The sequence below is a fragment of the Populus trichocarpa genome, chromosome 19, assembly GCF_000002775.5.
Source record: "Populus trichocarpa isolate Nisqually-1 chromosome 19, P.trichocarpa_v4.1, whole genome shotgun sequence".
NCBI classification, from domain to species: Eukaryota; Viridiplantae; Streptophyta; class Magnoliopsida; order Malpighiales; family Salicaceae; genus Populus; species Populus trichocarpa.
In genome coordinates, this window is record NC_037303.2 from 15027741 (window position 1) to 15053597 (window position 25857).

The 25857-nt window shown below is 31.5% G+C and overlaps 2 protein-coding genes and 1 pseudogene across 2 annotated transcripts; 2 read left to right on the top strand and 1 right to left on the bottom strand.

Annotated features, from left to right (window-relative positions):
* Window positions 1–4845: 4845 nt before the first annotated feature.
* Window positions 4846–6129, top strand: LOC127904763 (probable leucine-rich repeat receptor-like protein kinase At1g35710; annotated as a pseudogene).
* Window positions 6130–6225: 96 nt separating this feature from the next.
* Window positions 6226–8938, top strand: LOC7458828 (MDIS1-interacting receptor like kinase 2). The gene is made up of 2 exons (XM_024591282.2): window positions 6226–8210; window positions 8352–8938. The coding sequence occupies exons 1-2, from the start codon at window positions 6368–6370 to the stop codon at window positions 8738–8740; spliced, it is 2232 nt and encodes a 743-aa protein (XP_024447050.2). The 5' UTR covers window positions 6226–6367; the 3' UTR covers window positions 8741–8938.
* Window positions 8939–16266: 7328 nt separating this feature from the next.
* On the bottom strand, window positions 16267–17648 carry LOC18108657 (LOB domain-containing protein 15). The gene is made up of 3 exons (XM_006371605.3): window positions 17412–17648; window positions 16924–17173; window positions 16267–16806 (listed from the first exon to the last, which is right to left on the bottom strand). Exons 1-3 carry the CDS (start codon window positions 17423–17425, stop codon window positions 16387–16389), a joined length of 684 nt encoding a protein of 227 aa, XP_006371667.2. The 5' UTR covers window positions 17426–17648; the 3' UTR covers window positions 16267–16386.
* Window positions 17649–25857: the final 8209 nt, after the last annotated feature.

The window sequence follows — 25857 nt, forward strand, 5'->3', positions numbered from 1 at the left end:
ACAACTAAAACTCAACACAATTATTTCTAAGTGATAATTTTTTTTAATTATAAATTAAAACATATTAGAAGTAATAATTAAAATGAATCCTACACATTTAATTGGATTTGAACAATAAAATTAAAAAAAAAACAACTAAAATTCAACAAAATAATGCAAAAATTATTACAATAACAATAAAAACCCAACACAATTATTTCTAAGTGATAATGTTTTTAATTCTAAACTTACAAAAATATATTCTAAATGGAATAAATACAAAATAATAATTAAAATTAACCCTACACATTTAATTGAAATTGAACAACAAACTTGAAAAAAATAACTAAAATTCAACAAAATAATGCAAAAGTTATTTTAATAACAACTAAAATTCAACACAATTATTAATTCATAAAATTATTAAGAACACAAAATTGAACAAAAAAAAAATGATAAAAAACAAAAAAAATGCAAAAAAAAAAAAACACAAAAAAGAGAGTAAAAGGAATGAAAAATTCTTACCTTAATAACTTGCTTAATTTCTGCTGAGAATTGAAAAAAAAAATTAAAAGAAAAGAAAAGAAAAAAGATTGTTAATAAACCAAAAAATAAAGAAGAAAAAAGAGGAAAGATAACATTCCTGAGGATGAGAAGAGAAGATAATGCTTGCTATCAGCTTATAATGAGAGAGAGCATAGAGAGAGAAATGTGATTGTGTGATAAGAAGAGAGAAGAAGAAAAAAAGAAGATGAAGCCCTGTTTGTTTTTATTCCAATATTTTAATTTAGTTTTATCAATGGTATTATTGACAGAATATTAAATATTAATATTTTTATAGGTGATTTTGTTTGTAAAATCAAATTGAAATTTAATGGTATTGATATCTAGAGGCCTTCTACCACTGGAATCATATATAAAATATAAAATATTAATATTTTTAATATATCCATGATGATTTTAAAATCAAGTGGAACTTTTGTCACTATGTTGGAAACAGTCCCACAGCAATAGGGAAAGAGAGCGAAGGTAAGTAAAAGAATGAAAGAAGTGATCATCAAACAGTCCACATTTCGATATGGTAGTATAACCCAATTGGCCCAAGCCCAACGTCTGGAACACAACAAAACAAAAGATTCGCCCAAGCAAAACAATTGTGTAACAGAAAGGACATTTAATATATATATATATATATATATATATATATATATATATATATATATATATAATCCGCCGACTTGGATAAATTAACTAATAAGATCTAAGCTTATTAGTTTAAATTCTCATTTTTAAAAAATCTTATGATAAATTTCCACTGCTTAATGATGCAATGATATAAACTTTAAGAGAGAAAAGGGCAGAATCATCTGTAATTTTTTTTATAAAGGGCTATATATATATATATATATATATAGAGTAGAAGGCAAGATGCACCATTAACCTGGTTTTAGCCCAAGAGATTGGTAGTTAGAGAGATGTGTGAGAACTTAAAAAATGGGGAGGAGGAAGATTGGTATTCGCATATCATTTTCTGCTTGTAGTTTCTTGAATCTTAACCACTACATAATACTTTAGAAAAGGTACCATGCTATTAAAATTTAATTATTACCGAGAATGATAGTAATAAAAATGGGGAGGAGGAAGATGTAGTTTTTTATTTGTTTTTGTTATATATTTATGTTTACAAGCATAAAAAATAAATTTGAAATGCTTTTCAAATGATGTTGCATTCACTTCTTTGCTGCTGTGTTTTTCATTTAACAATGTTAATTTTAAAGTTTTTATGTTTTGATATATATAAGTTGTTGTTTTAAGTTTGTTTTTTTATTTATAATGTTATTTTATTTTGTGTTTTTGACCTAACTTATGCATGTTAATGCAAGGGTGTTTATCCTGACTTTGCTATGCATGTTCACGCATAAAATGAGTTCAAAAAGCTAATTTTAAATCCATTTACATGAACATATATGCCGTGTTAAGTTGTTGTTTTTTGGATTTGGTACATCAAGCTTGATTTTGGTGTTTTAATATTTTTTTGTTAATGTTTTTGATTCAAATATGTTTGTGTATATTAGTGTGACCTGTTGGGATAAAGAAATCATGTTTTAAAAGAAAAACATATCAGTCTTGGAGGCTTGGCAGTGGCTGGGTTTCTAGGCAATTGTTGGTTTTGCTGGGGTAGAGTTCTTCGTGTTCTTACAAAGAATATTGTCTTAACTCTATGATTTGAACTAATTTTGATCCATTTCTTTGCCTAGAATTCTTCCTGGACTTGATTAATCATTAATCTATGGTTTATTTGCATCAAGAACATGTTTCAATGAATTTTAATCTTAGGGTTTAATTTCAGTACCAAAAACCTATTTTGGTCAAATCGTGTTGATTCGTTGATAATCAAAGTAAATAGATGCTATATTTTTTTATTCTTGCATGATTCCCAACATGTCTATGCCCAGTTGAGTAGACTCGGTTGAGTAAAAAAAAATTCAGGTCAAAAGATTATACCTTGTTTAGTGTACCACTTTTTGTTTTGTTTTGTTTTGTTAAGGGTTTGTTTTGGTTGAAGGGTATGTTTGACAAACATCCCTTTAGCTTATTTTGGGTAGTTTTATTATAAGAAAAAATGGATTTTTGCCAAACAAAGTCTAAAAAATAATAAAAGATGTTTTTTTTCTTCTCGTATATGGCCAAAAATCCTAAATTTATTAGCATCATTTTCAAAGAAAATTTAAAGTGTTATGGCATATTGTTTTTAAAAAATATTGCATAGATTTTACAACAAGTTTGTAAATTTCAAAGGATTTTGGTCTATATTTAAAAAATATTTAAAAATTATTGTTGATAAGAAAATATTATTCACTTTTAATATAAGGATAAAAAAACATAAAAGGGGTTAATATACAAAATATTAGGGATAATAATTATATTATTTACTTTTAATATATGGATAAAAAACCTAAAAGGAGTTAATATCCAAAATATTATTATAGATAATAATTTTATTACTCATTTTAATATAAGGATAAAAAACTGCAAGGAATTTTATATGAAATATTATTTGGAATGACGCGGCAACTAAAAAAAGAATTCTAGTTTTTCCCTTAAAGAAGCCCCAACAATAATTGAGGATATTTCATCTTTCGAAACCGAGTTTTTGACCTAGAAAATTAGAATTTGTTTATCATGGCAGACCCATTATAGTAAGTCAGTAACTATAAACACCATCAAACAAACAATAAAAAAAAAATGCATCTTACCTCAACCTCAGGTAAGATAGATTAGAAGTGTTAATACATTTCCTTTACTTAATTAGAATCTTTAACCGTAATGAGCACGCTAATAGAGAACAAAGACATATTTAAGAGGTTGCTGCTAATTGTGATATATAGTTTCTCTCATTCACAGTATACGGAGAACTTAGACTATCAATAAGAGCTGTTTCTGACCATATAGTTTCAACCGTAATGAGCACGCTAATAGAGAAAAAGTTACGAAGAGATATATTCATGAGGTTGTCAATTCCATTCTATTCCGTTCATAATAACTGTATATCTTGCTCTATTTAAAAAATAAAATAAACTAAACTAAAATAGATTTTATTCTATTCATAATCCTAATTTATTCCATGAATTTTTTTCTGTATGAAACATTCTGGTTACATTCTAACCGTTCTGTGCAAGCTAAATATTATTTTTTTATTTAAAATAAAATATTATCTAGTTTTACAATATCAATTATATATTTCAATCCGACTGTTGGATTATATTGAAATTTTACGAGGAGTATCTTGACATATTGTTATATCTCGGGTTAAAATTTTGAGGTAATTAGAGTTTAAAAAGGACTTGCAAAACTGCCAATGATATTTTTTTTAATTTTGTACAAATTTATAATTTTGTTTTGAAAGGTTGTTTTTTTGTTTTTTTTTATATTGAATTTTTCTCAATTTCATCATTCAACAATAAATTTATTAAAAATTAAGCTTCATAATTTGTTTTGATTTATTTTATTTATGGTTGTTATGGTCTCATGACCCGGATCACGGATTTAAAAGGTTGATCTGGATCGATTTAATATATAGTCATTTCAATATATTTTTTTAAGAAATATATCATCTTGAATTATTTTTAAATTAAATTATATTTTTACCAGTTGTCTAGATTGTTTGTGAACTCATTTTTTACTTGTATTTGAAATTTGAATTCCATACTTTCAAGTTTGTTTTATCTTTGGATTTGAATAAAAATTATGCTTGTTGAATTAATATTTTAAATTATATATATGTACATGAGAGAGAGAGAACATCTTAAAAAATTCTGAAACTATAGTTCCAATTAAAAAAAATAAAATGCCAACTGAAAAGAATTTACAACCTTGAATCAATCTAAGAAATTTGGAAGCAAAGAAGGCAACATAACTAATTGTGATATTTTTTCGTCTTTTTTCTTTTTTATATATGCGTTTTTAATTAATTTTTTTGGCTATGATTTTGTCAATCATACACATATTTTTTTATCATTTGTCACCATAACCCATTTTTTATTGGCTAAACGCATAACATCTTAATTAACATAATAGATAGAATGACATAAATCTGAAGAGGATATGTTTTAATAATTTTTTGTAAATGGCACAACGCACCATTAACCTGTTTTTTGTAAATTCACAAAAAGCAAGTCAACACTGCCAAGACTTGCACATTAGAAGGGAGAGCCCACTATATTTGTAATATTCCATGAACTTAAAAAAAAAAAAAAAAAAAAAAGGATTCCAATGATGTTTTTCATTCTATAAATACCACTGCATGTAGCCTAGCATCTCCATCTACCATAGCAAGCCATATCCTTTATCTCTGGAAAACACACCATGACGTCCTTACTGCACAAACCATTCTCCTCATTCTTTCTCCACCTCTTTGTTCTTCTTCACATGTTCTACTTTTCTCCTTTCTTTGCTTTTGCTGATCATACTTCCTCTGCAACTCCAATATCTGGTACGACTGCTAGTGCTGCCAAATACAAAGTTGCTGGAGGTAAAATTACATAAGCTGAGGCTCTTCTCAAGTGGAAAGCAAGTCTTGACAGTCAAAGCCAGTCCCTCTTGTCTTCTTGGGTAGGCATCAGCCCTTGCATTAATTGGATTGGAATCAATTGTGACAATTCTGGAAGTGTCACCAACTTGACGCTTCAGAGTTTTGGTTTGAGAGGTACCCTTTATGATTTCAACTTCTCATCCTTCCCCAATCTTCTCATTCTTGACCTTCGGCAGAATTCTCTTTCCGGAACTATTCCATCACAAATTGGTAATCTATCCAAAATTATTGAGTTGAACTTACGTGATAATGAGCTCACGGGAAGTATCCCATCTGAGATAGGCTTCTTGAAAAGTCTCAGTTTGTTAAGTTTACGTGAAAACAAACTATCTGGTTTTATTCCTCAAGAAATTTGTTTGCTAGAAACTCTTAATCAACTTGACTTGTCAATTAATGTTTTAAGTGGTAGAATCCCAAATTCCATTGGAAACTTGAGAAACTTATCTTTGCTCTACCTTTTTCGAAACCAACTCTCTGGTCCCATCCCTTCTTCTATTGGAAATTTGAGAAATCTATCCAAACTCTTTCTTTGGAGGAACAAACTTTCTGGTTTCATTCCACAAGAAATTGGGTTGCTAGAATCTCTTAATCAACTTACCTTGTCAAGTAACATTTTAACCGGTGGAATCCCCTCAACTATTGGAAATTTGAGAAACCTATCTCTACTTTTTCTTTGGGGTAACAAGCTTTCTGGTTCTATTCCTCAAGAAATCATGTTTTTAGAGTCTCTCAATCAACTCGACTTGTCATATAATATTTTAACTGGTGAAATCCCTAAATTCACTGGAAATTTAAAAGACCTATCCGTGCTCTTTCTTGGAGGTAACAAACTCTCTGGTTCCATTCCTCAAGAAATTGGGTTGCTAAAGTCTCTCAATAAACTTGACTTGTCAAATAATGTTTTAACCGGTGGAATTCCTTATTCCATTGGAAACTTGACCAGCTTGTCTTTGCTTTACCTTCATCGAAACCAACTCTCTAGTTCCATTCCTCAGGAAATTGGGTTGCTACAGTCTCTCAATGAACTTCACTTGTCAGGTAATATTTTAAACTGGTGAAATCCCTAATTCCATTGGAAATTTAAGAAACCTATCCATTCTCAATCTTTTGGATAACAAGCTTTCTGGTTTCATTCCTCAAGAAATTGAGTTGCTAGAGTCTCTCAATGAACTTGACTTGTCAAGTAATATTTTCACGGGTGAAATCCCTAATTCCATTGGAAATTTGAGAAACCTTTCCATACTTTATCTAGAGAGTAACAAACTTTCTGGTCCTATTCTTCTTTCTATCTGGAACATGACCATGCTCACTACACTTGCTCTGGGTCAAAATAATTTATCTGGATATGTTCCTTCAGAAATAGGACAACTTAAATCTCTAGAGAAATTAAGCTTCGTTAAGAACAAACTTCACGGCCCATTGCCCCTAGAGATGAACAATCTCACCCATTTAAAGTCTTTGAGTTTGTCTGACAACGAATTCACGGGTTATTTGCCACAAGAGGTATGCCATGGAGGAGTATTGGAAAATCTTACCGCTGCCAACAACTATTTCTCTGGTTCCATCCCGAAAAGCTTGAAAAACTGTACCAGTTTACACCGACTAAGATTTGATAGGAATCAATTGACAGGAAATATTTCAGAGGATTTTGGCATCTATCCACATTTGGATTATGTTGATTTGAGTTACAATAATTTTTATGGCAAGCTTTCTTTGAAATGGGGAGATTATCGTAACATAACGAGCTTGAAAATCTCAAACAATAATGTTTCTGGGGAGATACCAGCAGAGCTCGGGAAGGCTACTCAGTTACAATTGATTGATCTGACATCAAATCACTTAGAAGGAACCATCCCAAAAGAATTAGGGGGGTTGAAGCTGTTGTACAGCCTTACTCTTAGCAACAACCGTCTTTCAGGTGGCATTCCCTCAGACATCAAGATGCTTTCTTCTCTCAAAATCCTTGATTTAGCATCTAATAGTCTAAGTGGATCGATTCCAAAACAACTTGGGGAGTGCTCAAATTTATTGTTGCTGAACCTCAGTGATAATAAATTTACAAATAGCATTCCACAGGAGATAGGCTTTCTGCGTTCTCTTCAAGATCTTGATCTTAGTTGCAATTTCTTAGTTCAAGAGATACCGTGGCAACTTGGGCAACTGCAAATGTTGGAAACTCTGAATGTCTCTCACAACATGCTTTCTGGATTGATTCCGCGCTCTTTCAAAAATCTATTAAGCTTGACAGTTGTGGATATATCATCCAATAAGCTACAAGGCCCCATTCCCGATATCAAAGCCTTCCACAACGCTTCATTTGAGGCATTAAGGGATAATATGGGTATATGTGGCAACGCCAGTCGTCTAAAGCCATGCAATCTTCCAAAAAGCAGCAGAACTGTTAAGAGAAAGAGCAACAAACTTGTTATTTTGATTGTACTCCCTCTTTTAGGAAGCTTACTCTTAGTGATTGTTGTGATTGGAGCTTTATTCATTCTCCGCCAAAGAGCTAGGAAGAGAAAAGCTGAGCCAGAAAATGAACAAGATCGAAACATATTCACGATATTGGGCCATGATGGGAAGAAGTTGTATGAGAATATCGTTGAAGCTACAGAGGAATTCAACTCCAACTACTGCATTGGCGAAGGAGGATATGGAACTGTTTATAAAGCCGTGATGCCAACAGAACAGGTGGTTGCTGTGAAGAAACTTCACCGGTCACAAGCAGAAAAGTTGTCCGATTTTAAAGCTTTTGAAAAGGAAGTTTGTGTGTTGGCAAATATTCGACATCGAAATATTGTGAAAATGTATGGATTTTGCTCACATGCAAAGCATTCTTTTTTGGTTTATGAGTTCATTGAAAGAGGAAGCTTGAGAAAGATTATAACCAGTGAGGAACAAGCAATTGAGTTCGATTGGATGAAAAGGCTAAATGTTGTGAAAGGGATGGCTGGGGCTTTATCCTATCTACACCATTCTTGCTCTCCTCCGATCATTCATCGAGACATTACCAGCAATAATGTCCTTCTGGATTTGGAATATGAGGCACATGTCTCTGACTTTGGCACAGCTAGAATGTTGATGCCTGACTCATCCAATTGGACCTCATTTGCAGGTACTTTTGGATATACTGCTCCAGGTGCGTAGCTTTACTTCAACATTAAGTTCCTATAATAGTATGTTTTTAGCTTATATTATAAATACTTAAGTAATTTTTTTTTCAATTTTATTTCTATCAACTATGTGATAAAAACACAGCATGACCAATTTTTTTTGGCAGAGCTAGCTTACACGATGAAAGTCACTGAAAAATGTGATGTCTATAGCTTCGGAGTGGTAACAATGGAAGTGATGATGGGAAGGCACCCAGGCGATCTCGTCTCCACACTCTCATCACAAGCAACTTCCTCATCATCTTCGATGCCACCGATTTCTCAACAGACATTGTTGAAGGATGTGCTTGACCAACGCATCTCGCTTCCTAAAAAACGAGCAGCAGAGGGTGTTGTCCATATCATGAAGATAGCACTCGCATGCTTGCATCCCAATCCGCAATCCCGACCTACAATGGGAAGAATTTCTTCGGAGCTTGCAACTAATTGGCCTCCTTTGCCAAAGGAATTTTACACAACAAGTTTGGAAGATATATTCTCACACACATGCAGTTAATGTGATTATATGATCAGCTTTGTAGAAATTATAGGTTACCAAGGCGGGCTTTGTTGGGTTTTGGCTAACTTTCTTCGATTGTCTTCTTGAAAAATAAATGTTGTAATTTGCTATAGATTGTGTTCATGGGTTGTAAGTGCGTGAGGAAATACTGTTTTATAATGGATTGATCATTCAGTAGATTCAACTTCGTAAGAATTTGCTCTATTTCTGGTTTTTAAGTAGATTCAACAAGATGTGAGCCTAATCCTTGGATCCTTCGTCTGCATATTCATGGAGGCAGAGATAGTACCATTGGGCTGAATAATACTTATTAATTTTTCCAAATAATTCCTGAATCCGAAAACAATGTTGTGCTTGCAAATTCATGACATTATATGCAAATAAACAAAAGGATAAAATCAAAGCAACAGCCTGTTCAAGGAAACAAGCCAGTGCACGTTCAATAGAAGCTCACCCTAGTTATCAACTTTTCTGCAATTCGTTCTGATCTCTCCGTTAGTTCCAGTAAGAGACTTTATATTTCCCATTTTGATCATGGATTATACATTATCTCATTGTGCTCAGCAGCAATTCCTGTGTTTGATCGCTCATATACAGAACCATTAGATTTCAAAGGTATGTTGTAAACTCTGCAGCTTAATAAATTAGATAGGCTAAAGTCAACTTGCTGTCACGTGGAATTTGTAAGAAGTTTTAAGATTACTCTCAAAAAACAGAAAGTCATGCTACAGATATATACCATGCACTTGTAACTGTGAACCAGGCAAGTCAGGAATTGAAGGAGTTCTTGGAGATCATCTAGGGAGATTTGTATGTGTTTTCTCTCTGCCAACAGGAATTAAGGATTAAAATGAAGCTGAAGTCTTGACGATAAAGAAAGCAATGGATTTAAGGGAAACTCATGAGCTTGCTACACAAGCGCACTGGTTTATCGAGTCAGATTCGGTTAATGCTATCATTTAGACTGCAAAAGGATTGGCCAAGGAGGATGCATAATCATCTTATATATGTTGGCATGTTTTCTATGAAGCTGAGGTTGTTCTTTTATAGAAGGATTAACAGAGAAGGCAATTGTGTAGCAGATTCTTTGGCAAAGCAGAGTCTGCAGAGACAAACAAGCTCTGTGGCTTGTCTTTAGTTTCTTTTCGTTCACCGGTCTGTGATTCTTTTTAAGCCATTTTCTTATTGACTTCTAAGTTTTATCTAATAAAATTCATCTTTTATATATATATGTGTGTGTGTGTGTGTGTAGTGTGTGTGTGTAAAGATTTCAACTCTGAGCCATTCTTGATCCGTTATTAATAGCAGCTCCTCCTTGTGTGCCTCATGAGTCCCAGCAACATATATTTGCTTAGGGTCAAACAGGATTGTACAGGCATAGGCCAGTTGTGTCTCCACAGCCCGAAACAACAACAAGAACCAGTTTCTTATTTACCCCACATATAATTTTCACTGCTCTCTTTCGTCTTGTACCCTGCTTCCCTACATTTACAGTTTTTTGTCATCTGTTGGCCAATGAGCTTGAAGCCCACTTAATGCCACATGACTTATTTTATTTTATTTTCGTAAAATATAACATGTTTAGCAGATTTTTCTTTTTTCAAATCCAAGAAACAAGAGGTTCACTATGCAAATTAATCAACTGTAAGAAGCTGGCAACAATTCCCACCCCATGCCACAGTGTGTGGCTAAGTGACTCTACTAACCAATGAATTTCCTACTTCATCCTGCTTCCATCATTCCATTACAAAATCCGAACCCACAGAGCACGATAATAGGCTGTTGGTTGGTGAGACTTGTTGCCAAAAATACTAGTTGATAAATTAGACAAGTGATATATATATTTAGTTTATAATTATACAATTTATTAGATTATGGTAAATTTGTTGTCACAACAAAAAGAATATATATATTCTAGCATTACACTAAATATATATCAAACTTGCAATTAATATTAAAATAAGATCCTAACATGCATATTAGTCATGCAATATATTTTTTATTAAATTAAAACAGAACCAAAGAAATATACTTAATTATTGAAGCAATTTAAAATTCAACAAGCTTTGTTGTTGTTGATGATTAATTATTTATCTTTAAAGCTTTATTATTCTTCATTTGATACAAAAGATCTTTTTTCAGTAAATCTTTCAAGATTCTAATAGCACCACTTTGTTCAAATACATTTTCAAATAAGGTTTAACGAACTATGAAAACAAAACTTAGAAGCCTCCCTGGAAGACTAAATTTAAGCTCTAGATTTTGTATGAATATTATAAAGAAAAAGAGCTTTGAAAATCATAAGAACAAGGCTAGAAATTTTAGTGAAGAAGAGGTCAAACTCCATCAAAACAATGTTGAATTATTTAACCTCAAAGACTCTTCTTCATTCCTTTTTTTATAGATAAAACTAGAAATTAAAAGTTGATGAAATTATCTCTCTAATAGCTCTTATTACCCTCCAATAAACAAGAGTTAAACTTGCATATTTTTATATTAAATTAGATGATTTTTAAACTGAAAAATATGTTAGACGTTAGTAAAAGAATTCTAAAATTCTAAAAAAATTGACTAGATTGTAATATTTATGAACAGGATAAGAACAATAAATTAAGTTGAAGGAAATAATCCTTCAAAACCAAGCTAAAACCCAATTTTTAATTGGAAAAAAAAAATCTTTTGTGGCTACTGCACACAATAACTATAGTTTAAAGTCTCGACCCAAATACATGTAGGAAGGCTAAGTTATCTTAGGAAAAAAGATCTAATGAACACACAGCCTCCGTGGCCCAAGCGAAGACAAGAACACTCGACCCAAAAGTCCAGAAACCGAAATATCTGTAGCTTAAAGTCTCCTAATGCCTATAGCGATTGCTGTATTTGGGTCAATGACCCACTCATGCGGGGGATTTCTTTTCTTACCTATAGGAAATAGGAACGCAGGGTCCCTTAATTACCGAGGGAATATTTAATAGTTTAATTATAAACTGATCAGTGGAGCTGTAAGTGGTGTCACAATATTAAATCACCTATGATTTGTACAAAATATTATAAATTTAATTCCATGTGAAATCTCTGGAACTTGGCTTGGCAAAACAGGTTTGAGGATCACTATGAGTCGTCATTATTTATTAATTAATTAATTATTTAATATATGTATAGGGATTGATCTCATAACCATATATATATTGGCATCCAAATCTAGTGTAGGAGTAGTCAACCCCTCATAAATGAAAAATCAGTCAAAAATTAATATCATTCTGTCATTTTTTGAAGGTGATGAACATCATAACTTAACTTGACGATATTAAATTGCTTAAAAATCCTTCTTAATTAAGATATAAATATAGATTCCTTGCTTAGTTTTTTCTCTTGGATAAATGAAATTTTGACTCATTAAGAAACAAAATTCAGATCCCACATGAAATGCTGCCAAGAGAGGATACCACATACAGGTATATATACTAGCTAATAGTTTTTTATATTTTTTAATTAATTTCTCTTGAGAATTAAGGAGAAAGACTTTGTTGGAAGAAGGAATGGGGACTCAAAATTTTATATTCGAGAAAATTTTATTGGCAGTATTCATGTGAAAGGACAAAGCAATTAGATGCGAATATCTCAAGCAACCATGACGTGAAACCAAATTATCACTATTGTAGACTATACATATTTTAATTATACAGGGCTTGGCATTGAAATTGTTGTTAGGCAAAGTGTGTCGACACTTTCTTCATGGTTTTGTTGATATTATAATCGAAAACTATTCCTTGCTTCTTCTACTTAACCAATTGAGCTCCACACGCCAAGAAAACCCCATTTCACAAATCAAATCTTGCTGGCATTCTGATTGAGACAACGTTGACTCCAACCCTTAATATTAAAGTTAATCCACAGACTCACAACTATTAAATAAATGCACCGTTTCTGAGGAGATGCCTCACTAGTTAAAACTCAGAGTTTTGGATTAGAAAATCTGAGGTGAGAAGAGAAGAGATGAAGAGGGGATCTTAACGAAGGATTGAGTTGGATTAATGTATAATTAGAAGAGATTAAGAAATATTTTCCATTGTGTGATGGTCATCATCGGTGCTGTATGATTGATTGCTCACAGAAGTGTTAAGATAAATGAACGTGTCAATCAATCATTTTACACCCCCAAAGTTTGTCCCCACACCATACCGTCCTTGAAAAAAAAAAAACAGAAGAGAGATCGATTGAAGAGGTCACCATGAGGTGGGAATGCATCATGAAAATTATAATGTAAGAAATCAACAAGGAGTCATGTGCACTAGCCAGCATCAAGACTCCAAATTCAAATTCATCGCCTAAAAATATTGGTTTGGTGAAAAAGAATTGCTTGGGATCCATCCTTTCCATTATTTTCTTGGTGAATGCATCGAAAAAATGTTGCAAAGAACTTTCAAAATGGTATATCTTATTCTCTTAATTAATATGCATCATTAAAATTAAATTTAGCGACTACATATAACCTTGAGGTTTCAAGTTTCCATTCTTAGTTATTAACAACGAAAAGAACAATTATAATAGTATTCCAAAAGTTTTTCTCTCATGGTGAATAAGTGGATCTCACTAATGAATCCTAAAATTCAATGTTTCCAAACTTTTAGGAAACAAACACTTGACATAGCCAGGCAAAGCAATAAAACATCGTGAAAAATTAATAGTCATGGGAAATGTTAATAAATAATTGCATGTAAAATAGAATAAACTAGATAAATGGCTTGTAGCGTATTTGTTTGCCAACGTAAAAAAAGATGTTCATGCAATATCAATGTTTTAAAAAAAGTAAAAAAAAATTAAGAATTTAGTAACTGAAAAAGATCGCACATATTGTCAAAATAATGACCCGGAAAGCAAAAAAAATAATCATTAATCGAGCATCCAATGCTCACTCTTAAGCTAGATTCAACAAAGTTTGACAAACAAAAATTTGAGTTAACCGTTGTTACTTAACCACAGAAAAATCCCATAGAACACAAATAAAAAAAATAACAAAATATTGGTGAATGAAACCGATAAAATTGAACTTAAAGAAAAAAACCAAGCAAGTCCAAGTGAACTTGTACACCCGAGTTAATCTCTCAAACTCGTAACCTATTAAATTATAGACCTTGGTTGCACTAAGAAGCTCAAAACACCCTCCAAATTAAATGTCGATGTCAGATGATGAAATCAATAAATTTAATTTAATTAAAAAACAAAATCCCTTTTAAAAAAATAAATTTAATAAAGACCCAAAATAATTTGGGACAACCCTTGTTATTTTTTAAAAGAAAGATAAGTCCCACATAAAACAAATAAAAAGAATATTATTGAATGAAATCATAAAAAAAAAATAGCTTTAAAAAAGTTTTTTAAAAAAAGATAAGATAGAGTGAACCTTATAAACTCAAGTTAAATTCTCAAACTCACAAGCCATTAAATTCTTGACTCAAGCTCAACTTAGAAGCTCAACACCTGAAAAATTAAATGTTGTAGGATTAAATTAATTAATTTAATTTAAAAATAAAAAACCTTTAAAAAAGCTAAATTTAACAAAAACAAAAAAAAAAACCCAAGGCAACCCATATTATTTTCAAAACGACTAAAAAATCACATAGAAAAGTGAATAAAAACATAACAAAATGCTGTGGATGAAAAAAGAGCTTAAAAAAAGGGGAAAACAACCAAGGAAGCCCGTGTCAACTTCATAAACCAGAGTTAATATTTTAAACTCACAACCCGTTAACTTCTAAACTCAAACTCATCGAAGAAGCTAAACACCCGACCATTTAAAAGTTAAAGGATGAAATAATAATAAAAAAAAATGTAAAAAAATCTTGTAAGGTAAAAAAAATAGCAATAAAAAAAAAGATTAGATTTAATAGGAAAAAAACTCAAGAAGGATGAAATTGTAAAAAAAAACAATTTGAAAAACTGTGTATAATAAAACAAATAGTAATAAAAAAAATAAGAACCAGATTTGACAGATAAAAAAAATCTATTGGGGATGAAATTGAAAAAAAAATCTTAATTTCATAAATTATTCTAAATAAAAAAAGTTATAATAAATAGAATATAGATGGAATCTTAAGGACAAAAACCTTAGGGGCTAATTTGAATTTTTTAAAAGCCAGCATGAAAATCAAGTAGAAGAGAAAGGTCACACGAGTCAAACTGACAACAATTAAGACACACGCATCGTTTGTAAATGGAAAGTATAAAAAAGTTAGTGTCTATGATAAAAGAGGTAAATATAGAAATAATAAAACATGTTTAGTTGAAGAAATGAGATATAGATTAAAAAAAAAAATCTAACTTCGAGATAGTTTCAGATTGAATCTCTATCCTTTTAAAACATAAATGACAAGCAAACATGTTTTTTGTGTACTTGCTGTTTTTATCTCTTATATCTCAAAGCGGTAATTAATCACTGCATAAAAACTAAAGAGTATTCAACTGTCATCCTTGAAGTAAGGTTTTGGCCACTGGACAGCGCCACACGCACCGTTCAAACCTGACAAACTTAATTTATTCATGCACTTCCAGCTTTTATTTTTTTATTTACAAAATTACTTAATACCCCTAATAACACCAAATAACTACCAAATAATTAAATGAAAAGGACAAGAATTCCTAAATTAAAGACAAAAACTTTTTAAATTTCAAGAGCAATGCTGTAATATAATTATTTTAAAATTAAGTCAAACACTAAAAAAAACTCATTGTTCAAAGTTTTTTTTTTTTTATTGTTAATGGTAATAAAGTAATTATGTTGTACAATAAAATAAAATAAAACCTATTTAACTTCGTTTATTATTGTAATGATTAATGAGCCCGTAAAAAATATTAAATTACCCTTGAATACACGCTGTAAAACTTGAATAGTTAAGGCCAAATCAGTAATTTTACAATGGAAAAAGCAAAGCTCTTTTTAGCTTTAAATGTAATTAATGTGACCTCTTATGCATGCATGTCCACGTATCGATCATACACAGTAATTAATTGAAAAAGGCTCTTTCATAAAGGAACCTGAAGAGTCATGCAGTAAAATATGACTGTTCGAATTCAATAATGAATCACGACTTTAATTTTTACATGGGAAGAATCACAGCCCCACCGTACCTTTTGTCTCCCCCACGTCCCTAAACAAGATTTCAGGACCTTTAATGGCACAGAAAAACATGTACACACATGGACTTGAAGGTTCAGTTTTCCTTTACCCTAGAAAAAAGAGATGATAAAGAAGTTTCAAGGCAGGGGCATAAAAACGTTAGTAGACATGAAATTTGAGAACCTAGAACAAGGCAACAAAGTGATGAGGTAGAAATGAAATTTCAATTCCAAAAAATAAATTTAACTAGGATTTTGATTTAATGCCCCGATCGATCTAAGCTATGATCTCTCTCTTTTCCCATGGTTTCTCCATCTTCATAGAAAGTTACAATAGAACAATATCAGACAACCATCTTGCTACTCTATATATTAGACAGCATTATTGTACCAAATGCAATAGAAAATGTAGAAAAATTGACTACGGTCTATAATAAAAGACAACCATCTTGCTACTCTATTAGACAACATTATTATACCAAGTGCAATGGAAAATGTAGAAAAATTGACTATGGTCTACGGTAAAATTAATCAAAATATGGGACATTATTATCACTAGAAATAGTGCTATAACCTGATGTGCTAGTTGGTGGTGTATATAGAGAAGGAGAAGATGTAGATAAAGAAACAACAACAGAAAGAGGTGGTGGGGTGGGAGGAGGGGGAGGTGGTGGAGCAAGAGTATGTGATGGTGCTGAAATGGACGCGGTTGCAGAAGAAACTAAAGCAGCATGAGTAGAAGAAATGATGTTACTAGCGGCAGCTTCTCTGTATTTGTAGTTGAGTATATCAGCCCTTGTCGCACTAAGTTCAGCTTGTAATAATTGAATTTGCTGTTGTAAGGCTGAAATTGCACCCATAGAGCCATAGACAGGATCTCTTAGCCTCAGGTTTGCTTCATAAACTAGACTATTTGCTGCATCAGCTCTTTGACTTTCAGGCACCTCCTAGATAATTAAATCCCAAAAACCAAAGAAAATTGAGAAATCCAAAAACTCACTTAAATTATATGAAAAAAATTGTGGGGAAGAGAAATCAATTAGTAGAGGGAGTTTGATGCATACCATTAGCAGCTTGGAGACATTGCTTGCACCAAAGACTTTGTGAACAGCTGCAAATTTTTGGGGTTCAAGTGGAGAAAAATATGGAGAAAAAGGGCACTCTTCAGCACATCTTCTCCTTAAAAGCTTACATGCAGCACAAGGTGTAACAGTATTCAAGATTCCAGGAGGACCTAACATTTGTCTCCTTCCCATTAGAGAAGATGCATCGCTTTCCCTCTTGATCCTCTTTCCTATCTCTTCAAATCTCTCCCTAAAACAGCAAGAAGAAAATCAAGAGAAAGAACCTATATTATATGAGGTTTTTAAGAAAGTAAAGTTTTTTGTCCTTCTCAAAATTCCAAATAGAGGTAGAACAAACAAATTACAGAAGAGGTCAAGATCATATATAGTTCTTAATTATTTTTTAGGCTAGAACAAGCTAGGGTTATGCATTTTCTAGAAAGGTATATAGATCTTATTCAATTCTTTTGTGGGTGATTCACTCTTACCTGTCTCTGGACATTCAAGCATGCTAGTAGGTTCTAGATCAAAGGGAGAGGTGTGGAGATAGCTAACGGGGAGTTTCAAAATGGAGGAGAAAGAAGAAATATAACACTAGAGAAAGGAGGGCTTAAAAGGCAAGGTAATCACAAAAAGTAGGTCAATGTATGTTTTTTTAAAAGGAAAGAAACAAAATAGGTACAAGAAAAATAGATGATTATGAAGTGAATAAGATTTAGTAATCATGTTATTAGCAGTAAATGTAGAAGTTGTTAATAATGTTCAAGGGGTTAGGTCATTGGAAGAAGAGTTGGAGAAGAAAGGAGAAAGAGAATTGCCAGCTTTGACATTTGACAATGCTATAGATAGGCTAGGCTATGTTCACGTGTGAGTTTTTTTTTTTGTCTACTCCCTTTGAAAGCAACCTCATGATTAACCATCGTTGGTCTACTCACCTTCAAAGCAACCACATGATGAACCCACTGGTTGGCCTCAGTTAAGAGACATATCACTGTTGGGGACTGCCGGTGGCTTTCAACACCGAAATTAAGGTTTCTTTTCTTTTCTTTTTTTCGATTGCATTTTATCATAATTTAAAAAACCGATTCAGTCTGGACTAGGCTGACTTAAGACTAGAGTCGAATCAAGTATATAAAAAAATAAAGATAGTTAAAAACTCAACTAACACGACGGGTTGATCCAGTAACCCGATCGAAAATAATATCGTTTTGATTTGTAAAAAAATTAGGGTGACTCGGGTGACCTATTCAAAACTCGGTGATCCAATCAAAACCAGTAACCCGACCAGACCGGGTTTAAAAACACTGCATTTTAGACATATTATCCATTCAAGTGAAGAATTGTAGTGCTCGGGCTGTCGACCAAGGAATACATTAGTGTACCGTGCGTGCAACCCAAAACATTGAAGGACATCACGAACACTACTCTATTACCTCAAACTTCCTTGGCATACGATGACATTTTCGAACGGCTCGAGAGCACCTACCCTTCTTTCCATCTTGGATTGATACTAGAGAGTTCTTCAAAAATCTGCATGCATCCTCTCCTTCTCGAGAAGACCTTGTGGACACGACCAGGTTGGTTGGCGGAAATATTTCGAGAGGATTCGGACGTCGTGGCTAGCTTGTTAGGATTGTTGTCGCGTTTATGTGATGGCGCATAAATGGGATCATCAGGGTATTGCATCAGCAAGCTTCGTGTTAGCACTCTGAACTATATATCAGTATGTAGCCCTATCACTTTCATCCCAGGCACAATTTGTAAAAGAAAAAAAAAATCTCAACAAAATTATGCGTGAACGAAGATTTTTGAAAAGATATTAAAAACATGTTTCATATATGGTGTTTTACATTTACATATATATATATATATATATATATATATATATATATATATATATCTTAAAATTTAAATTTATATAAAAAAACTCTCTTAATCACCAAATTAATTCCATATAAAGTTAAATGAAGATTATTGAAATCAAAGGCCAACAAATTTCCAAGAAAAATTAATCACAATATCTTAAGCTAATGAATATAAGAAATGATTGACAAGGAAAAGTAGGATCAATGATTGGAATTTACTTACAAGCTATACCTTTTTTTTTCATGATCCAAGATGGCCGCATAACACTAACAAAATATAATATATTACCAAAATTAGCAAATAATAATGGAAACGATGACATGAAATATTTCATTGCTAATTTTCAATTAAAATAGCAACGGAGAATTTTTGTCAAAAATTTCTGACAAAAATAATGATGAAATATGTTTTATTGGTAATTTTTGATAAAATTACCGTTGGACTAAAAAGAAATATTAAAAATATCATCAGCAGTTTCATTGGAATACTGACATGTCATTATTTACCAATAGATAAAGAATAAGAATTCTTTGTTCTTTTGACTCGTATATTTCACTACGACGCCACACACGTGCGACAGACTAGGTAGGTAACACAAAATTTCAGAAGAAATTTGATGCACCAATCATCCAATCTAACAAAAACATCATAATATTTTATGTGATAGTTTGATCGGGCTAAAAAAATTTCAGGACATTCTACAAGTCTTATTCTTAATGGGATTGACATTTTAGCTCTAATCAAATCTTGAAATCAACCTTTAAAATAATTTATTAAATTTCTCTAAATGTAGGACACCAACATACATAGAAGGTGCCCTCTTAAAATTGTCCGGGAACAGAAAGAATTTGATTTCAATTGATGCTAATAAGAGGATATCCCTTGTCATTGAGAAAAAAAAACACAGATAAGGCAAAACAATGCATGATAGTAACTCTTGTGAACGCTATAGAATCATGGCTGGTAAAGAGAAGGAGGGAAACCTAATAAAAAGGGAATATTTTTGGAAATTGAAGGAAAATGATGGATCTAAACTTTGCTTAAAATGGAAGGGATTAATGGACCATCAGTCCTCGTTTGACCCGTATTTTAAGGCTCACAAGTCGCCCTCTTGTCCTCCTAGCTCGATCTCCAACCTGACCATTACTTGCACATAAATACACCGACTTTCACCTCACATCTTCTGCCTTTATAGCAGTATGCCCGGTGGCCACCCTTCTCCAAAATTAAGCCCTAGAAAATGTCACTTTTCTAGCGAAAAATTTTACAATTTCTAGCTATTAAAATTTAACATCCATTTTCATAATTTTATATTAAAACCCGTTAACTTCCATTAGCTATATGCCTGAACAAACATTCGTGTTTTAGGTTATCTAATGGTCAATAGAGGAGGCCAAAATCAAATCAGTAATTACTGGTGATTTCCAAGCCAGCACATGGTTTTTCCTTGGAAAAAAAATGATGGGTTTACTTTTACTCAATCGGGAAGTTTGGTATGAAGAAGCATGGAAGTAGGCAGCAGGCACAGCAGCTAACATGTTGATCTACAGTAAAAATTAGCACTGACCATATATAATAGGGTAAATGGGAATCTTAGAAATCCAATTTTTTATTTCTTTCATGTATTTAGTTACTGCATCCAGAAAGGTCAATATCACCCAGCACACAAAAATCTAGCTAGTTGAAATTTCTTTTTCAGCCAATTGAACCTTTAATTTCTTCATTTGATTTTGGCTTGGTCAAGGAATATGCTGTTTTAAGGAATCAATTAGGTATTTGACCTTTTTTTTCTTTAAAAAAAAAATAAAACAGAAAGAAAATATGAAACAATATTCCTTTTTGAATGAGTAAAGATGCCATCAAACTAATATGAATAAATATATTTCTTAAGATAATTTTAAAGAATCATTAAATATATTTTTTTTAGATATAACACTTAATATTAAAATTTAAAAAGGGAAGGGAGGAATTAAACTTTGGTTAATATAGAACCAAAATTATCAAACCTGACTTCATCCATGACTATCCCAAAGAAATATTTAATATAGAACTAAGGTCATTAAAATTTAGAAATGGATTGAGAAGAATAACCCGAATCCATCGGATCAAATTTATTTTTCTTAAAATAACACTATTTTAGAAGAAAAAAAAACAAATCAAGTTTTAAGTAGATTGATGAAATCACAAATTAACTCAATTGATTAATAAAATTACGTTACCGAATTTAATTCAAAACTCAACTCAAATTAAATATCACATCAATATATCACCCACATAACTGGTTCTAATAACTTTATAAAAGAACTTTGCAATGAAAAGGACAAGATTAATGAGTGTGTCAATTGCCCATTAAGTTCTCATGATTTTGGGCCTAAGTGATATTTCTTTCATTTGTGCATTTGAGATTCCTCACTGTCTTTGGACACTTTATAACTAAAGCCCAATGCAAGGCTTGAACTTTCAATCCAACATTGGTGTACAAAATTATTTGAGGACTATTACCTGCGCCCAAGATAATACTAAGGGGGAAAAAAAAAACCTTAACTGAGGGATCGTCTGGTATCATCTACATTTTCTGTTTGTGTTTTTTATTTTTATTTTCAGTTTTTTAAAAACAAGGAACTTAATTGGTTGCACAGTTTTTTTGGTTTTATGTTGGCTTTGAAGTAGGAAATATTTTACATTATATTTATAATAAAAATAAATTGATAAATATTTATTTGATAGACTAAATGTGAAATTTTTTTTAAAAAAAATCATTTTAAATTTATATTGATAAAAGTGCTTGTACACTATATATATATATATATGTTTTTATTTAGAAAATTTTTAAAAGGGTGAGAATACAAGTTCGATTTCTAGAAAGTATACTTATTGGAAGAGGTAGTCACGAACCCCGAATGGAACTAGTCTTATCCTTTAAAAGGATATGAGGATATCTAGATAAGAATAAAAAAAATTAAAAGACATGATAATTATTAAGATAACGTTAAAGATTAATTATTATTGTTTCAGAACTGAGATAATTGAAATAGAAAAAAACATGTTCTCTACTTTTATTTTATTTTATTTTGAAAGAGTAGAATTTTACTTAAAAAATATTCCCGAGAGGAACATAAAAGCAGAGAAAACAAAAGAAAATGCGGGAAAATGTATCATTAGTGAAGTAGAGGAATTAAGTTGTAACATGGCTGCTAATTAATTCAATGGGAAGCCATGTGATCACGTGTTGGGATTTTTCTAAAGTAGTGAAGCTAATAATTGAATCCATTCAATGTTTAATAAGGAGCTGTATATGTATCATTGACATTATAGATAGTCAAAATTAAATAAATACAAATCAGAAGCTTATGATTAATTATAGTATATGGTTCCTTTTTTATCTTTTCTAGTTTCACATGCATGGGGAAGGCTTAAATCAGATTCCAGCCTATTAAAATAAAATAAAAATAATAACCATCTAGGTGGTGGCTCAATGGTAAGAGCTTGGGACCAAGAGGTTTGCTCCCCCTGTGGTTCCATATTCAAGCCATGTGGTTGCTCATATGATGGCCACTGGAGATTTACATGGTCGTTAACTTTAGGACCCGTGAGATTAGTCGAGGTGCACACAAGCTGATCCGGACACCCACATTAAACTTAAAAAAAAAAATACATAAACTGCTTTCAAATAATTAAGAAAGACAAGAACGTGTGCCCATTTGATTTTTTGTGATGGTCATCCTATTTTAAAAAAAACACAACTATGATGAAAACACTATAAGCATTTATTGCACCGGGAATTGAACAGTACAATAATAGCTTCCAGGGCGGTGTTCGCTTCGCCACAACATCTCCTCTAGGTCTAGGTGGCGTGTGTGGTTGTAGGGGCTCTGGTTTAACGTAGACGATTTTTTTTATTATTTTTTTTTTTGCGTTTTCTCTTCTCCTTCTCAATTTCTGTGCTGACCTTCCAAATTCTCATATTAGACCTTTGATTTATTTTTCCTTAACAATCGGTCTCTTTTTTTTTTTTATTAGTTTTTACTTTATTTAGAATGATTTATAAAATTATAATTTTTTTAATTTTATTTTTTTTAATTTTTTAAAATTGATTTTTTTTTCAATTTCATACTTCAACATTAAATTTATCAGGAATTAGCTTTTTTAATTAAGCCTGAGTTAGGATATTATAAATTACGAGTTTGTATGAATAACTTAGGTTTAGAAGATTCGTCTAAGTTTATTTTTTTTTACTCATGTTTTTTTTTTGTTTTATTCCTCAACATTTATTTGATTGAAAATTAGGATTTATTTTTTGTTTTATTTAATTTTTATAGAATTTTTTACTAATTTTGAGAACGACCCGAGTTATATTAGGTCTTTTTATTTGTAGTTTTTTAAAATAATTTTTTATTTTTTATTTAGATTATATCAATTGATTAAATATAAATATGAGACTAACTCGGGTATAGGAGATTCGTTTTTTTTTAAGCTCATGTTTTTCAGTTTTATCCTTTAATATTTATTCAATTAGGGGTTGTTATTTTTATTTATTTGCTTTCTATAGAATTTTTCACTAATTTTAAGAATAACTCAGGTTATCCCAAGTCTTTTTATTTATTATTTTTTTCCTTGTAAACTTAGCTTTCTTAAAATTAATTTTGATTTTGAATTAAATATAATTGATTGATTAAACATAAACATGAGATGAGTTGAGAGATTAACCTAGATTGGAAGATTAGCCAAGGTTTGCTTCTTTTTTTTTTTATGTTGAAGCTCATGTCTTTCTAATTCTATCACTCAACATTTATTCAATTGAATATTGGCCCTCGTTGTTTTTTTTAATAGGATTTTTTACTAATTTTGAGAATGACCCGAGTTATTTCGAATTTTTTTATTTGTTAATTTGTTTTATTTAGCTTTTTTAAAATGCATTTATTTTTTAAATTAGATTAAATTAATTGATAAAATCTAAACATGTGATGAGCTCGAGATATTAACTCGGGTTTAGAAGATTCGTCCGGGTTTACTTAGTTATTTATTTATTTATTATTGATTTTTTTTAATTATATTGTTAAATTAACCATTTATTTAACTTAATCAAATTAATAACTCAGATCTCGGATTTTTCTTGCTTTAAAAAAAATAACATCATCTAAATATATTTTTTTTATGTTAAGAAAAAAAATGACCTAGCTTGTGGTGTAACATCAATCATCTATGTAGTATATAAAGTGTATATTGCTCTCTCAATGATAACATTTATCATAACGAATTTAGTCTTTCATTTAGTGGGAAATACACAATGTTCGTCAAATTATTTTATTTACTGATTAAAATTTATTTAGATGAATTTACTAAATCAATATAGAGAATACATTATTAAAATCGTTCATTCAAACTGACTCAAAAATATTCTTAATAATTGGGAAAAAAACACCCTATTTAGATGCACATTTTCATAGTTTTTTTTTTTTAAAAAAAAAACGCCATTACTATAAGTTTTATGATTTTGTATTCAATTTAATTATATTTGCTATTCTCTATGCAATTCCGTATATCTAGGACACTCACATACTATATCACGTGTTGATTGATAATTGGTGATCCTAGATCCAGGTGACCATGCCCACAAATTGGCTTTAGATTAGACAAACTAATTTCATAGAATTTGAGAAAGCATTAATAAAACGTTGACTAAGACTTTGATCGTGATTTTTATTTATCATAAGCAAACAAATAGAGAAGATCATACATTCATAGAGCGTCTGCATTAGAAAAATCTTAATTTTATGATGCTCATAAAAATAATAAAAATATTATTACCTAATCTGAAAATACTTTTATCTTGATTGTATTTCTTATATATATATTGCCATAATTGACTAAATATATTATGGGGCATCAATATGTTAGTAATTCCTTGAAATATATATATATATATAGGAATTTGACAGAATATTGTTAAACAATGGAAGGAAGGACAGGTTACTGTGAAACACAAAACAAATTATTACATGTGCTTGACTGGTACGTAGCACCTATTATTTGGTGGATAACTTTGGAGATACCTATAATCACTTGTACCACCAGAAGAAGAAAAAGAAAATTAAGCAGCAAAATATATGATTGTATTGATGATATGATCACTTTCATGCACTAATCAAGAAAATCAACCATGGCAGCGATCATCACTAGTTTCAGCGTTGATTTAACCTACATAATCGGTATAATATAACATGGACTTTTTCCTTTCATTTAACGACAAGGACTAAAGCATCCATGTTTAGATACCAAACAATACATTTCATTAACTTACTAAGCATCCCTGAGCAATACCTTGATCATGGATGCATAGCAACCTCGAGAACCGGCACTTGATCCACGACCAAGACCAAAGCGCAAAGTAGAAACAGGAGATTCACACTCATTCCCACGATCCTGATCATCAAGATGATCCAGCATTGTTTTTCTTGAATCAAAATATTGTCTTGGGCTTGACGATTTTCCATGACAACTTCCTCGAGACTTCGAGACCTTCGTTGGCGAAGAAGGCACAGAATATGTTGCTGACCATGAGGATGATAACTGCGACGAAGAAGAAGATGAAGAAGCTGGTGATACAGGCAGGTTTGCTTTTCTTGTAGAACGTTTAGGGAAAATAGAGTCCAAGAGATTGTACTTAGACAGCTTTTTTGTTGGTCTCTTTGGGTTGTTGTAAGAGTAGGACGGCGGAGGGGTTAAAGGAGGAAGAGGGTTTTCTCTGAACTTGATCTTAGGAGTGCCTGGTTGAGACTCCCAAGTGAATGGAACTGCAACAGACGCGCCAACATGGTAATCTTCTGTGCTCAAGTTAGACAAGGAGACATCTCTTGCTGGACGCCTGGAGAAGACCTTTTTGTCATCTTGCTTTAATTTTAAGGACTTTTGAGGAAGGTTTGAGCTACTTGTAAGCATTTTTTTTTTCGTTTTTGAGACTGAGTTAGGAAGATATGGCAGGGAAATAAAGAGGATGAGTAGAGCTTAAGGCAAGCAAGGGTTTGTAATTGGAGGGTTTCCGATGCACTGAAGGAATAGTATTAAGGC

What these genes read in the sequence shown, in the direction of transcription:
- LOC7458828 (XM_024591282.2), top strand. Translation starts at nt 6,368, where the DNA reads ATGACCATGCTCACTACACTTGCTCTGGGTCAAAATAATTTATCTGGA. An exon ending in TTTTGGATATACTGCTCCAG is followed by an intron (nt 8,211 to 8,351) that starts GTGCGTAGCTTT and finishes TTTTTTTGGCAG; the next exon opens with AGCTAGCTTACACGATGAAA.
- LOC18108657 (XM_006371605.3), bottom strand. An exon ending in ATGTCTCCAAGCTGCTAATG is followed by an intron (nt 16,807 to 16,923) that starts GTATGCATCAAA and finishes TTAATTATCTAG; the next exon opens with GAGGTGCCTGAAAGTCAAAG.